Source organism: Marmota flaviventris, chromosome 1 (assembly GCF_047511675.1).
Source record: "Marmota flaviventris isolate mMarFla1 chromosome 1, mMarFla1.hap1, whole genome shotgun sequence".
Lineage (NCBI taxonomy): Eukaryota > Metazoa > Chordata > Mammalia > Rodentia > Sciuridae > Marmota > Marmota flaviventris.
The window spans coordinates 23,614,016-23,630,374 of NC_092498.1; the positions used below are offsets into that span (position 1 = coordinate 23,614,016).

A 16,359-nucleotide genomic window follows, 5' to 3' on the forward strand; every position below is an offset into this window, starting at 1 on the left:
AAAAAATCACAGTGAATGCAGATCTTCAGTGTTCCAATGGTGCCAGAAACAAATTCACTGGCTTTTTTTTTTTTAGAAAAAAAAAAAAAAGAATTGTCTGAAATTTTACCTCTTGGGTTCCAAGTACGTTTTTGTTGATAGTAGAGAAACTTTATTAAAAAAGTCTCCTCACCTAGGGCTCTGGTGAGTTCTCATTTTTATTAATCTCTTTCACTTGGCTTCAAGTAAGGTAAGATGAAATTCAAAATTTGTTGAATTTTGGATTAATGTCAGGCATAGCATTTTCCTCTGGAGTATCTCCCTTCATGGGGACTGATACTGAAGTGTTCTGTAGGAAATGGCGTGTCAACCACTCATTGGTTCTCATGGCTTTGCAGTGGAGGCAGGGCCTTTCCCTGATTTGGTAATTTCCCAGATTTCCTTGCCTTTGAGCTATTTTTCTCTTCTTAACAATGGTTGGGGACAGATGCTGCTCACTTTCACTCTCCTTCCATGAGGAGCCTCCTGAGTTTGATTCTTCACTGTCACACTCAGTAGTGTCACTGTCATGTTGGGTCTGATTCACCTGATGGAGTTGAGACTGGCGCCTGGCTCGTCTTTGTTCTAGATAGGCAATGACCAAGGCCACTTCTGAGTCCGTTACTGGGGAAAGTCGACCCTGTTTTGTTTTTTTCATTGTTTGAGAAAAGGCCCAGGAACCGTCTTTGTTTTGTCGCTTATAAGAATTTTCTTTGCTTGCTAACCAAGAAAACAAATGGACAAGTTAGAAACACTGTTGTTTACTTTAACTTCACATCATCCAAGGAAGCCTACTGCATGTGTGGGCTCACTCGTAAGGGTCAAATGTCAGGTCACTGCTTTCACCCAATCAACTGCGCTGCTGGCAGCTGGCTGCACTTAACAGTGCCATACCCTATGTTCCCAAGACCAGACGGTAATAGACAGATGCTTGATATGTCACTTTTGAAGTTTTGCAGACCCCAGAATATTAAGAACAAAAGGGAGAAAGTCTCCAAACTTTGTCAGAGAAGGACTTTTTCTTCCTTTGTCTCAAAGTCTCAAACATTCAAGAATGTGTATGTATATGAGGGTGATTTGGGTAGCAAGAACTAAGGCTCTTTTCTTTGTGCATTGGTATGCTGGCATTAGCTCAGACCCAACTCACTAGAGCTGATAAATTTTCAGGAGTTTCATGAGATGGTTACACATAGTCATCACTAAAAATCGTACAAACTTACAATTAAGTCAATCCACTAAAAATAGTAATAATTACTTAATAACCATCATTTCCAAATTATCGTACTGCAGTTTATTATGCTGTGTGTTCTTGAAACTATTGATTTATGTCTGTTGTGTCTGGGTGTTAGAAATACCATGCTGGTAGCTTGAAACCAGCTTTGAGGGGTTACCCTGAAAATCAGCAAACACAAAAGACCAGGATTTGATGTATGGTTTTGTTGAATGTCTAAGACTAAGAAAGTGACAGAGAACATGTTACTAATGCAGACTGCAGTGCCATGCTGGCAGCCACTACATTGTGACTAACTCCCTAAAATGAAACATTCTTCCAGTATTGTAAAGCTATTAGCCATTTCAGCAAAGAAACCCACTCACATCATATACAACCAAGTTCCAACATAATATCTTTTTCACTTTCATTTGAGGAAAACAACATTCATGCTGGAACTATACCTGTTCATCAACTGCAGCCATGCTCAGGATGCAAGGGTCTGGAAAAAGTCAAGAAGAGGGCTGGGGGTAGTAGCACACCTTGTAATCTCAGAGGCTGGGGAAGCTGAGGCAAGAGGATCATGAGTTCAAAGCCAGCCTCAGCAACAGCAAGGCATTAAGCAACGCAGTGAGACCCTGTCTCTAAATAAAACACAAAATAGGCTGGGGATGTAGCTCAATGGTTCAGTGCCCCTGAGTTCAATCCTTGGTATGCAAAAAAAAGTGTGGGGGGGTATAGCTCAGAGGTAGACCTCCCCTGAGTTCAATCCCTAGTACCACCAAAAAAAAACCAAACCAACAACAACAAGGAGAGCATTTTTGTGAATCAGTGGTCTATACAGAATTTACCATAAAGGGCATTATATATTTTATTATTTACAAATTGTGTAAATTAAATTATAAAAACATGCACATTTTGGGAGAACCAGTTGTTAATTGTTACCAGCACACCACTGCTTATAGGTTATTGAAAAAGATGTCACTTCAGCTCACAACAAAGTGTACAAAAGGCAAGTTAATGTGAAGGGAGAGTGCTAAGGAAAGAAAAGAGAGCTTGTGTTCTACCTACCAGTAACTCATTGCTTCTGATGGCTTGGCTCAAGCAGCGGAGCTGTCCTGAACTAGGGAGTAGAAAAGCAAGGAGCTCACCCAGTGGGCCTTTGTTGGGTGGAGAAGCCCTGCAATGGTTTTGGCCGTTCACCTCTGTTGCTTGCTTTCCACACTCAGCACATGCCTCTCTCATCACAGTCCAATACCAAGCACACACCAGCTCTCACCTTTACTTACTGAAGCACTTGTTCCACCGTCTTCATCCTTTTTAGTCTCAGACATCTGTTTCAGAAATATATATTAGTAAGAGTGATCTCGGTTGTTTTTCACTAATATTTACTTGTTAAGAAATGCTATTGCCCAAGGCAATAATGTTGATGTCTAATTTTTTAAAAGTTTTTAGTAACCTTTTTTTAATATTTCCTTTTTAGTTATAGCTGGACACAATATCTTTATTTTATTTCTATGTGGTGCTGAGGATCTAACCCAGGGCCTCACCCACACTAGGCAAGTGCTCTACCTCTGAGCAACAACCCCAGCCCTCATGTCTAATTTTAAACATTCAGCAATTACATAAGTACTTGTTAAGTTCCTGTTACTATGTTTCTACTTCTGCTGCCCATTCAGCAGCAGAATCCACCAAAATGTTTTAAACTAAGCAAAATGAAATAGAGACAGGAGAGAAAATAATGCTGAGGAGGAGCTGCAGGTTATAAAGTTTTCCTTATACCCACTTACATAACACAGAAATTTCATTTAAAAACACATTGGATAATACTACAATTCATTCAAAATTATTTTTTAAAGAATTGATCAGGTTAAGTTATTTAAGTTATTTTTTAAATAAAATATCTGATATGAGGCATTTATATACACAAATATCTTTACCTGAATTCACAGACTTAATACCTCCTTAATCTTTCAGATAGTTTCCTCCAAGATGCAACCATAATTTATTATCTTTTAATACGACATTCAGAAGAAATGGATTTCTTTGAATAGTCCAATTCCAAATATTCTGTCCCAAGACTATAAATATTTGTCCCATATTTCAGAGTAGCGTCCCACTTTCTGATGCTGAAGATGATTTTGCCAAAAGACGCAAATACAAAACAACTTTCAGAATGTATCAAAAACTTTAGAAATATTCATTAATGTCTTGACCTATAATTTTTTTCTCAAGGATTCTGTCATCAGGAAATAAGCCTCCCAAAAGAGAGAGCTTTTTCCACGGAAATATTCATCATTGTATAATTAGGATAATATAAAATTCAAAATTCAAAAGTAAATAATGGCTAATTAAATTATGGTATGATCATGTAAGATATAGTTGTAAAACTTATAATAAAAGTATGTCATAGCAAGAGGAAATAAATATTTCAATGTTGAGCTAAAATTCAAGATGCAAAACTGTATATAATAGTATGAGCACAAGTTTGCTAAAAATATGAAAAGAGACTTTAAGGAATATGTGTATAAGGAGTAGCAATGGTTGGCTTTTAAGTGGTTAAGACAGTGACTTTTTGTTTCTTTTTTCAAATTTTCTACAATTAGGGGAAAAACAAATTTATGCAGAAAGTCAAACTTCCTTTGGGTTGAAAAAATGCAATACTTGGATATTTATAACTGCAATCTAAGATCCTGACCCATTGCTTTCTCAATATCTAACAAGGTACTTCCTTGCTTTTTGGGTTACAATAACCATTCTCTGAAAATCTTGACAGTGGAATCCTTTCTGAAAACACCTTTTAAAAAAATGTTTTAGAGCTCCATAAATATTTTAAATGTAATATGTATAGAGAAAATTATTTAAAAATTGGAAATCTATAACACTCAAAGTTAATAGTTGTTGGATATTTCTACATAATCTGAAGTGATTTTTATTTTAGTTTGTCTATTTTCCTATAATCTCCACATTGTCTATAACATGTACTTGTGTAACAGAGGGAGGAAGGTATTTGAAAACACTTATTGGTTTTTCTATCATTTCTAAAGAAAGCTTCCACATTTGATGCCAAATAAAAATAAAACCATAAAATCAAAAGAAAGATTTTGTGTTAAGCTAAGTGGAATCATACGGACTGTGGTTACAAAAAGCATTTTATTAACTGTCTTTGTGTGTGACTTAGTGAGTAAAAACAGCAGCAGTGCCTGCCCTGAGGGCAGAGTAGAAAATGTGGGCTGTGCTCTTTCTTTCTGCCACTAACCAACTCTGTGATCTTACCAAGTCACTTAACACCTCCCTAAGCTCAGTTTCACATAGGCAGAATAAGGATTTCAGAGTAATATTTCCAGAAAAATACCAGCACTAGCAATCTGAATAAATCCTAAACAACTATATAAGCTAAATAGAGTATTTATAGTCTCTGAAAGCAAAAGGGTAAGTGCATCCTAAAAAGTGGGAAATCCAGAGGAAATCAGCATGCTTCACGTTGGAGGATAATTACCACCACATTTCCATTGCGCTATTACCATTACTTCAAGGTTTGTAAATAAAGTCTCATAGTTTCACAGAGAAAATGAAGAAGTTCAAAGTGAAGGAAAAATTCCATCCTCCTTGACTAGCTCTCATATGGTTCTCAGATTTCCAATCTGGGACCCTTCAGGAGAAGCAGTCCCGCCAATTGTAGCTGCCACAAGGACACAGAATGAAAGATGAAACCTCTAAGATAATTAAGGTTTTAATCAGCACTGAATAGATTTGATTCAACATTTCAAACTATGCTTTGAAGTAAACAAATAATATGGCAGGAAATCTAGGTCTAGTCCCCTCTGTCACTAATCACTTGTGTGACATTGGACAAGTCCCTTAATTTCTGTGGGCCTTATCAACTAAAGAAAGAGGTGGATAATGATACCTTGTTTGCCTGTAAACAGAGCCTGGACTACATACTCTCTTGAGTCCTTGAAGCTCAGGATTCTGAGTCTCCAAAGAGCTGATGCAAGCAAGAGAGCAGAGGAATAGCTGAGACCTCTCTTAAGTGGTCTTCATGATGAAATTGCCAGTGATCAATTTCAATTTTTTGTTAATTTTCTAAAGTAGCTTTTCTTGCCAGGCCAGACAAATTCAATATACTTAGCTAAGGAGTCTAAGACACATACAAGCTATCACTATTCTAAATCTCCTTTTGGCAAAGTATTTACCTTAAAGAAGCATTTAGACTTTAGATGAAACTTCTTCTTGGCTGGGATTTGGTGGGGGAGAAACTTTGATTATATAATGGAATCTGGCTGGCATAGACATAGCAAACCTCCTCTGCATCCAGAGCTGATATAGCACTCAGTCTAGCTGACCACTGCCAGACCAGGGCTCTGGCTGTAATGCTAAATGATGGTAGCTTGATTAATCATCAACCTGGCATTAATGGCCAGCAAGGATTCCATGTCAGCAATTTTCAAGAGCTTGGTTGCTCATAATATTTTGGGGCATCACAGTCCTGATAAAGTGGGCTATGTCATTCCTAAGAGCATGGGATTTTCTTCTGCTGATAAATGATCAAGGGTGGTGACTTTAGTTTAGTTTAGTTCTGCATCGTATCCTATGCAGAAAGTATACTGCTTCATTCTAAAATCTCCCAAATCCTCCATGAGTTTTTATCAATATGACTAACTTTTTTATCTTCAACTAGAATGACATGGCTACAAAAAGAATTAACCAGGACAGAAGTTTATCCAAGCATTACCTAACTTATGGATAAATGATAAATAACCTAAATATCATAAAACTGAAGAATTTTTATGATGCAACCACAAGATAGAAAATCAAGCAATCATTAGAAGTGCTGATGAGTGAATATAACTTTTGCAAGTGTTTACGGTATGTTATTAAGTTTAAAAAAACAGGATATGAAAATACAAACAATATAATGTCAGCCATGTAAGAGGAAAGATATACTGGGTCAGAAAAAAAAAAGAAGAAGAAAAATAACCTAGAATGATACTAAAAAATGTTAACAGTGATTATCTCTGTGAAATAGAGATTCTTTTCAATATTCTTGGATTCTCTAAAATGACTTTTGAATTATTTTTATAACTAAAAAATAAATTTTTAAATAGTTTCAGCAAAGAAATTTATAAAAATCCCATAGTATATACTAAAAATATTATTTAAAATTAAAAAAGGATATCCTACCCAGACAGAAGCCCGAGACAAGAACATCAGGACAGATATAATGGCAAAATACCAAAGCAGGAAGTTCCCTATTGCCCCACAAGAGTCATCCTTCCGGCATTCATAATCCTGATTAGGAATGGTAAAACTTAAAGGTATGGGAGGAGGATCTACCTCCCAAAATAAGGAAAAAAGGTCTCCCATGATGGATTCTTGCTTAGAAAATAAAACATGCTCAAAGGGATGAAGGTGACTGGGAACTATTTCACTCCATGACGTATGACAATTTCCTTGGCAACCCATTATGACATACATTTAAGGATCTATTACAGGGATTGACAAGTGCTTTTTGTAGTTCTAAGTTTTTGGAAGATTTATCTAAATTACTTCTACAAAATTTTATGGTATTTTCCCCCATACTTCAATATGGTTTTTTTGGCCTTAATCTTTTTTCCCTTAAAATTGTATATATTTTTCATATCTTTAGATCTAAGTGTCTAAGGTACCACTCATTTTTATCAATCTCTTTTATATGTTTCATACCATTATAAATTAATATACACAATTCTAATTTATCAAAGACTGAGTTGTGTTCCCCCAAATTCAAATGTTGAAGCCCTCATCCCCCCACATTTGATTATATTTGGAGAGAAGACTTTTAAAGAGGTAGCAAAGGTTAAGAGAGTCATAAAAGTGGAACCCTAATCTAATACTACTAGTGTTCTTATAAAAAAAGGAAACACTAAGGATTTACCCGGCACAGAAAAAGCACACATGAGGACATATGACAAGGAGACTATCTATGAGCCACTCAGGCCTCAAGAGAAACCAATCCTGCTGACACCTTGGTCTTGGACTTCTAGCCTCCCAACTGGAAGAAATAAATGTCTATTGTTTAAGCTACCCTGTCTGTGATTTTTGTTTGTTTGTATGGGCACCTTGTGGTTTGTGATATTTTGTTATGGAAGCCCAAATACAATGGCAAACATCTATCAAACTTGATTGGCAGTGTTCTTTTTTAAGCCTGGAATAAATGCTCAATAGCTTATAGATTATATTAAGATGGAGAAATACATATGTGTCTGTTAAAAATTATATCAAATGTATACTATTTTTTTTAGCAAAGAGTTGGACATGGAAGAGGTAGAATCCTGACATTCTAATTTTGACGGTACATTGAATCGAACTTTTTTTCTTTGAACAATTTTCATGTTACTTCATTTTTAAATCCACAACTAGGGCCAAACAATATTACTGCAAAGATAATATAAAAATGATTTTAAAATCTCACTTAAAATCTGTTAGATCTTTAAGCATAGCAAACCCACAGATTTTCATATGCAATACAATGAACTTCATATTCTTCTATTTAACCTTAGGATCAATTTAGGAAAAATTTTAGTTACTAGACGAACATGATGGTTTATTATGACCATGGATTAATGTTTTCTTTGTGGGACACATTTCTCCCTATGTCGAATGAGTCCCCAGACTTCAAGCACCCCGGCCACTGGTTCTCTGGGCCTCAGGCCAGTGTCAAGATCTCCAAGAGATCTGGGAGCCAGACTAAGACCTGGGCCAAGGCTGAGCTACATGTGCCATCTTAGGGCTCACTACACTCATCTCATTTGGCCTTCACTGCACCTCTGGGCCTACAGACTGAGCTCCTGAGACAGTAACCAGGAAGTTCTCATTTTTTATATTTCTCGCCTAGCTCAGTGGCACAGTATATGTATTTGGAATAGAACCAAACTCAACTACTCCTTGATGAACCTTTCCCTCATAATTATAAGTTCCTTCAAAAGAATTTTCAGGGAAATAGGTGTTTGTTTTTTTAAACATTGAAAATCTTTAACAACTTCAATCAAACAAATTTTGGGGTTTCTTGTTACTGTTGCATTCTCATTATATAAATATTTAAGAATTATGTGGGGGGATGGGCTGGGTTGTGGCTCAGCGGTAGAACGCTGCCTAGCACATATGAGGCACTGGGTTCAAGCCTCAGCACCACATAAAAATAAGTAAATAAAATAAAAGGTATTGTGTCCAACTACAACTAAAAAATATTATTAAAAAAAAGAAGGAAAAAAAGAATTTAAATGGGGCCAGAACTGGGATGGATATGGAGATAAATATATATATATCACAAGGAACAGAATTGCTTTGTCTTTGCTCATCGTGTCCAGACCCATCATGCCCAGACCCATCAGGCACACTCTATCCAGAAAATTAGCCACCCTACTAAATAAAATCTGCTTACAAATGTAAGTACATAAAAGCCCTAAGGAAGCTAAAATCATGTTAATATATACAAAATTCATCTTGTTATAGTTATTACTTTTTACTGCGACTTCAGAACCTGGTCTGAATTTTGCTGTTCAGCTTTCTCCCTGCAGCTTAGTGGTAACTACCAATCCGAGCTGTTTCCCTGGTAACGCACGAGCCCGGTCCCTCCGCACCTTCCCCCCCCCCCCCCCCCGCCGCTTCTCGCGAGAAGAGACGGCCCAGTTCTTCCGGTAACTGTAGACCAGCCAGACTCCCGGTTTGGCCTTAGCGCTTGGTTTCGCGCATGTGCAATTAGGAGTGGCGCGAGTTCGCGACTTCCGGGCGAAGAACATGGTGCGTTCTCGGGGTAGTCTTTGTGCTTCCTGGACGTGGAGTCCACGCGGGCTTTGGGAGTTCCGCGCCTACTGATCTGCACGGGTTTCAGCCAAGGGAAGATACTGCTAGGCGTCCCATCACTTTTAGTGAAAGGGAGGAAAGAAACATTAGGGGTGACTAAAGTTTGTACTGAGGGATCCTGGGAGGGAAGCACTTTGCACTGGGGAGTTGTGAAGCGGACTGAAGGGCGGGAAGGGTACTGTAATATTCTCTATGGGATACGACTCCTGTAACTGGAACACGTTTTCCACTTGCCTGTTAAGTTTGAGTTTAGCAGGAAAAAACAAAAAAAGGAAACATAAATCCCCATGTGAAACAAAACCGAATACACTGTTCTCTCTTCCTCTGGTTCCTTTCACACCATAGGTACCCGCCGTCTAATGTAAAACCTTCAACTTTATCAGTACACAAAATGGAGATCCCTGGCTTATATATGTCCCAGTGCAGGGTTATTTAAGGTGGGACGTAATGAGAGCTTCTGCATTAGGATGAAGAAAGAGTCTTCATGATTTACATGGCGTACGGAATATTTTCTCCCAAATTTGGGGTATATTGAGTTTTAATAATTTTTAAAAAACTATACCCTTGCTGTACTTGTGACATACCCCAAAAACAAAAGGTGGAATATTTGCAGACATAATAACGAACCCCTAAATTAGAAAAAAAAAAAAGACATTTTTATTAACTAAAATATTGAATTATTCTCTGAAAGAACAAGCCAGTTCTCTCTTGATTTCCCTGTGGTGCCAAAGAAGATGTAATTTAGGGTTCTCTTTACATACTGTGATACTTGATACATTTTTGGTTAGGTATTTTTAAAGATGAAGGAAAGAACAATTTTTACTTCATGAAGGACACAAAAGTTTTTATTTCTTACATGGAAAAGTAGTTTCTTTTGACTTAATTCCTGTGATTTTACTTTGAATAGATGCAAGGAGAGGCAAGCCCTAGTGCTTCCCTTATTGACAGAACCATCAAGATGAGAAAAGAAACAGAAGCCAGAAAAGTGGTTTTAGCCTGGGGACTCCTAAATGTATCAGTGGCTGGAATGATATATACTGAAATGTAAGTTAATCAGCCAAAAAAGGTGAAAATTTAAGCAGCCAATGGTTGGTTCCATAGTTTTTTGTATGTGTTTTGATTTTCGGAGTTTTTGTTTTTTTAATTGAAAACACTTTCTAATTTTTTCAGGACTGGAAAATTGATAAGTTCATATTATAATGTGACTTACTGGCCCCTCTGGTATATTGGTAAGTAATTTCTAGTAAACAATCAAACTAATAAACAATACAATTCCAGGTAATTATGAGTCTGTGAAAAAATATTAAGTTTGGGGAAGTTGAAATTTATATTTGTTGGTCTCCTGAAATGCTGTCTCCACATTTTCAAGAATTAGTTCAGATTTCTACTCCACTGGATGCTTTCCTTAATTTCCTCACCCTTTCCTCTTCTTTTGTCTGCTTTTCCATAATCCTTGAGTATAAAGGGTCCCTTATAGATGTTAAAGTAAAGTTCATAGTCTGGACTCATTAGTCTACAATCTGCCATGAGAGCTGGTGTGCAAAGTGAAAGAGCAAAGGATTTGGAATGTGCAGACCTAAATTAGAATCACGGCTCACTAACTAGATGTATAGTCTTATAAAAGTCATTTGGGCTGGGCATGGTAGCACATGCCTATAATCGCAGCACTTCTGATGGCTGAAGCAGGAGAATCACAAGTTCAAAGCCACCCTCAGCAATTTAGCAAGGTTCTAAGCAACGTAGTTAGATGCTGACTCAAAATAAAATATAAAAAAAGGGCTGGGGATATGGCTCAGTGGTAAAACACCCCTGGGTTCAATCCCTAATCCCCCCCCCCCAAAAAAAAAAAGAATTTGGCCTCTGACTATTGATTAATGATTAGAAGGAGGGTAAAGCTATCTCTTATACAAGGTTGTAAGGATTAGTGATAGTTTGAAACTCATTGACAAATTCTGTATACCTAATAGATATTCCTTAAATGGTAGCTGTTGTCAGGTGGTTTTCAATTTTGTTGTTAATGTGCTAAAATATGGAGGGTTTTTGTCCACCCCACCCATCAACATATACCCCCTCCTTTTAAAAATAAATTATTGTTCTTTTCCAGAGCTTGCCCTTGCATCTCTCTTCAGCCTTAATGCCTTATTTGATTTTTGGAGATACTTCAAATATACTGTGGCCCCAACAAGTCTTGTAGTTAGCCCTGGACAACAAACACTTTTAGGGCTAAAAACAACTGGTGAGTATATTATATCTCTTGCAGAGGTGAGGATAAGGTTAGAAATAAATCTTTTATAAGTTAATTTTTCCTTTTCATAGACTCAGAACTAGAAGGGACTTAGAAATCCTTCTGGTTCAACTATATTGAGCAGATCTATAGTAAACTGTCTTCAGACCAATGATTATTATTCCCGTTTCTATAAATTGAATGGAACTAGCATTCAGCAACGTCATGGAAGTTTGTTCCATTGTTCAATTACAATTAAATGACTAAATCTTGCATTGAAATCAATTTCTTATTTTGAACTCTGGAAAGGGTAAACAACTAATCTGTGCCCTTTAGTAATAATATTTTATATAATTTAACAACCAGATTCTTCTGTTGCTGTCTTTCTTTCCTGAAAGAAGGTTTGAGTTTCTTAAAATCTGTTTCATTAAAAACAAAAAAAAATTTTTAAATACATACACGTATGTGTTTGTGTGTGTGTGTGCACGCACGTGTGCACATGCATGTGTATGAAAAATTTTTTTTTTCTTCTCCTTCTAGTTGTACAGACTACTCCTCCACATGATCTGGCATCTCCCCAAATCCCCCCCTCTCCACCTTCCCCTCCAATTCAGGGTCAGAGTGTATTGAGTTATAGTCCATCTCGTTCACCTAGTACCAGTCCCAAGTTCACCACCAGCTGTATGACTGGATATAGCCCTCAACTGCAAGGTCTGTCCTCAGGTGGCAGTGGTTCTTACAGCCCTGGAGTGACCTACTCACCTGTCAGCACTTACAATAAGGTAATGACACTTTTCTCTTGGCCAGTCACTTTATTTTAGAATTAAGGTACATTGAAAATAATGTAGTCCCACCAAGCATGGTGATACATGCGTGTAATCTCAACTGCTTGGGAAGTTGAGGCAGGAGGATTACAAGTTTGAGTTTCAAGCTTGTCTCAAAATAAAAAGGACTGGGGATGTAGCTCAGTGGTAAAGCACCCCTAGGTTTAATCCTGATACCCAATCAAAAGATTTTTAAACAACCTCTTAAAAGAGAACTAGTGGTATAGATCAGTGGTAGAGTGCTTATCTTGCATACACAAGACCCTGGATTCTATCCCCACTATCATAAATGCTGTTATTAATTTGCACTAAATGTTTATAAAGTTCCTGATAATTTAAAGGGAATAGGTGGCTACTCAAAAGAATTGTACCAGGTTATATTGTCACAGAAATGTTTAAGAGTATTCATTTTATCATACCTTTGATTATCAAGTTAATCAATTTTTTATAAATTTCTGCTGATAAGAAAAATGAAAATAGTCTATTGTAGCTTAATGTAAGGTTCTCATTCTTTGTAAGGTTCTCATTCTTAATGTAAGGTTCTCATTGCAAGGTTCTCATTCTTTACCCACGTGTCTTTGGATCTGTACCCTCTAATTTTTTCCTCCTAAGTTGGTATTTTAATTATGGGATTTTCGAAAATATACATATAGAGATTTTAAAATTTTTAATAGTCAATTCTGTTTGTCCTCTTGTGGTTTTTTTCTTTCCTAAATTTAGAAATTTCCCTTACTTTGCCAGTTGATTTTCTCCCTTTCAGTGGTGTAATTAAGGGTTTTTGCTGGGTATGGTGGTGTATATGTAAACCCAGTAACTGGAGGAGACTGAGGCAGTTAGATCAGAAGTTTGAGGGCAGCTTCTGCAACTTAGCAAGACCCATTTCAAAATAAAGATCTAAGATGTAGTTCAATGGTAATGCACGCTGCTACAAGGTTCAGTCCCCAGTACCCCACACATAAACACAAACATGTATACACACACAGGTGAGGATTTTATTTTTTAAATATTTATTTTTTAGTTTTAGGTGGACACAATATCTTTATTTTATTTTATTTTTATGAGGTGTTGAGGATCAAACCCAGCACCTCACGCATGCCAGGCGAGCACACTACCACTTGAGCCACATCCCCAGCCCTTTATTTTTGTTTTTGCTGAAATTTATGTTGCTCCAATTTTCATACATTATTTTCATTATCACTGACTTGTGATTTCTCATTTATATTATATGTAATCTGGGCCATCCTGTTTCCATATGTCTCTTTGGTTCTATTTTTTATATATATATCTATTTTTAGGTTGTAGCTGGACACAATATCTTTATTTTATTTATTTATTTTTGTATGGTGCTGAGGATCGAACCCAGGCCCCTGCACATGGTGGGCAAGCGTTCTACCACTGAGCCATAATCCCAGCCCCTCTTTTTGGTTCTTTATGTAGCAATTTCACTGTGGATAGTCTATATTAAGAGAGTTGACCAAAAATGTCAAATGTTGCTTTTTTGCTACAAAATCAGGTACATTACAGCTTATATTCTGTCTGTACAAAAAAAGTAGTAGAGATGCCTCCTACCAAAACATCAATATAATGTTTATTTTTAATGAAGCAGTCTTTTCTTGCTCACTTTTGCTACACAATCTTTTGCAGTCGTCTTTTCTGCCCTGTACATTTTACCATATACAAATTAGATAGAAAAAAATTATAAATTAAGATTTTTCACCTTATTATCTTTCTTGTTTTAAAATCTTAAAAAGTATATCAGGAAAATGTCATAGTAAAAGTGACAAAGTTACACTTTTATGATGACGTATCAGAAAAACAATAAGGTGGCAATGTTATCAAAGTATAACTTTAAGGGAGAACGCATTATATTGGACAAAATGTCATTTTAAATTGATGAAGGAAATGATACATTGGGAAGATACAATAGTCACAATCTTTATATGTTGAATAATATAGCATCATAAAATATAAAGCAGAGGGGCTGAGGTTTTGGCTTAGTGGTACAGCTCTTGCCTAGCACGTACGAAGCCCCGGGTTCAATCCTCAGCACCACATAAAAATAAATAAATAAAGATACTAAAATGTATGTATATAATATATATAAAGCAGAAATATGAAGAGATTAATAAACAGAATTATTGTAGAAGACTTTAGTATTATCAACCTATGTCCAATAAAGTAGGCAACAAATAAAGACACAAAAGATTTGAACAATGTTTAAAAAGACCACCTTGATAAATACATCGAATACTGCACCTTTCTTTTTGCAAAGTCCATGGAATTAGAAAAACTATATTTTCTGTTAACTTTAGGGACAGAAATAATACTTTAAAAGCTCAAAAAATACAACAGGACAAATTTATTTGTGAAAATCATAAATAACTTTTAAATTCATAGAATATTAAGATGCTGATTTTTTTTTTCTAAAATAAAGGATAATTGATGACCAGGTGGTTTATTCTATCAGAGCAAGAAATCTATTAGCATATTCTATTCAAGAATCTGTATAAAAACTAAATTTTTCTTTTCTTTATTTCTTTATTTTTGTAGTGCTGGGGTTTAAACCCAGGATTTTGCACCTTATAGACAAGCACTTCTACCAACCCAAAACTAAATTTTTAAAAACTATTTTCTAAAAGCATCCATTTTAATATTAAATATTTTGGTTATAAACCACGTGTGGTGGTGAACACCTGTAATCCCAGCAACTCAGGAGGCTGAGACAGGATGATTGCAAATTCAAGGCCAGCCTCAGCATCTTAGTGAAACTCTGTCTCAAAATACAAAATAAAAAGAACTAGGGATGTGACTAGTGTTAGACAATGCTCAGTACTAAAACAACAAAAAACCCTTTCATTAAGTAGCTGGATATAAGGTAAATATCCAAAATCAGTAGCTTATAATCATATAAAGCATTATTCAGTTAGATCCAAGGGGATTTCAAAATTCCTATAATTGTGTAAAAATATAAACATTCCAAGATTGAGCTATAGAAGTATATAGGTCCTATATGAAAATATATGTATATTACTATGAAATATAAAAGATGCTAAATGAAGAGAGAACATTAATATAGGGGGTGGGGAAGCCAGGAAAGATTTTGTTTGGGTTTTTTTAAAATTTTGTATTGGGGATGGAACTCAGTGCTTCACCCCTTAGGTATATCCCTGTACCTTTTATTTTTTTACTTTTATTTTAAGACAGGGTCTCCATAAGTGGTTGAGGTTCTCACTAAGTTGCGGAGGCTGGCCTGGAATTTGCAGTCCTCCTGAGTCACAAGGATTGTAGGCATGTGTTACTCTGCTCCTCTGGGAGCCAGGAAAGTTTTTACTAAGAGTTAGGGTATATCCCTATAGATGTTAAAGCTATAACATCTGTTTTACTTTTTTAAGTATATGGCCCTTAACCAAAAATAGACCAATTAAATACAACAGTATCCAATAAATTGGGTGAAGGGGAATAGAAGTTCATTGGATTAGACAAAGGGAGATGAAGGGAAGGGATGGGGGATAGGAATAGGAAAGACAGTAGAATGAATCGGATATAACTTTCCTGTGTTCATATGTGAATAAGTGACCAGTGTAACTCCACATCAGGTACAACCTTAAGAATGGGAAGTTATACTACATGTATGTATAATATGTCAAAATATACTTGACTGTCATGTATATCTAAAAAAAGAAAAATAGTACCCCAGATATAATCATAGTATATAAAAGGAATTGATGTTAACTTAAAAAAAGAGATATCAGTGTGAAAGGGGATTAACACTTTTATTTTTGAACAGCATTAAATAATTATAAGACCTGTAATAAATTTATTATAAACTAATACGAATTGATCATGAAATGCAATAGAAAAAATTGTCAATACTTAAGCAAACAGTTAACAGGTAATATAGGTGACTAGTAATTGTATTTATAGTGTTTAATTTTGTGAGGATAAGGAAATGATAATTAAATGTACATTTATAACAAAATATTCTTGTATATCAAGTAAACTAAAGTAGTACTTTTGATAGACATATAGTTATATGGTATTCCTATCTATTATTCTCTGATAGGAACATGATTTAGGGTAAAATTTCATTTAATAGGTGGGAATATGTATTTTAAAAAGTTCATATGCTTTAGCCAAATAAATTTAGTTTCAGAAATCTATCCTAAAGAAAATGATCACAAATTCAAGCAAAGATGTATGTATAACAGTGTTCATTTTTTTTTTTTTTAATTTTTTAT

At 35.7% G+C, this 16,359-nt stretch overlaps 2 protein-coding genes across 4 annotated transcripts in view; one reads left to right on the forward strand and one right to left on the reverse strand.

The window, feature by feature from the left end:
- Positions 1 to 241: 241 nt before the first annotated feature.
- On the reverse strand, positions 242 to 6,595 carry Ssmem1 (serine rich single-pass membrane protein 1). The gene is made up of 3 exons (XM_027950139.2): positions 6,413 to 6,595; positions 2,508 to 2,562; positions 242 to 738 (listed from the first exon to the last, which is right to left on the reverse strand). Exons 1-3 carry the CDS (start codon positions 6,593 to 6,595, stop codon positions 242 to 244), a joined length of 735 nt encoding a protein of 244 aa, XP_027805940.2.
- A 2,339-nt stretch (positions 6,596 to 8,934) lies between these two features.
- Positions 8,935 to 16,359, forward strand: part of Tmem209 (transmembrane protein 209) — a 32,109-nt gene continuing 24,684 nt past the window's right edge. For 2 of the 3 annotated variants that reach the window (XM_027950137.2, XM_071611891.1), the window contains exons 1-5: positions 8,935 to 9,010; positions 9,981 to 10,117; positions 10,244 to 10,302; positions 11,178 to 11,309; positions 11,838 to 12,079. In XM_027950137.2, coding sequence (XP_027805938.1) covers positions 9,008 to 9,010; positions 9,981 to 10,117; positions 10,244 to 10,302; positions 11,178 to 11,309; positions 11,838 to 12,079 — 573 coding nt within the window. In that variant the 5' untranslated portion in view covers positions 8,935 to 9,007. Of the gene's footprint in view, positions 9,011 to 9,082; positions 9,166 to 9,980; positions 10,118 to 10,243; positions 10,303 to 11,177; positions 11,310 to 11,837; positions 12,080 to 16,359 lie in introns of those variants that run through there. The other variant, XM_027950138.2, reaches the window with a different exon arrangement.

What these genes read in the sequence shown, in the direction of transcription:
- Ssmem1 (XM_027950139.2), bottom strand. Translation starts at nt 6,595, where the DNA reads ATGGGAGACCTTTTTTCCTTATTTTGGGAGGTAGATCCTCCTCCCATA. An exon ending in TGTCTCGGGCTTCTGTCTGG is followed by an intron (nt 2,563 to 6,412) that starts GTAGGATATCCT and finishes TTTCTGAAACAG; the next exon opens with ATGTCTGAGACTAAAAAGGA. An exon ending in AAGTGCTTCAGTAAGTAAAG is followed by an intron (nt 739 to 2,507) that starts GTGAGAGCTGGT and finishes TTTCTTGGTTAG; the next exon opens with CAAGCAAAGAAAATTCTTAT.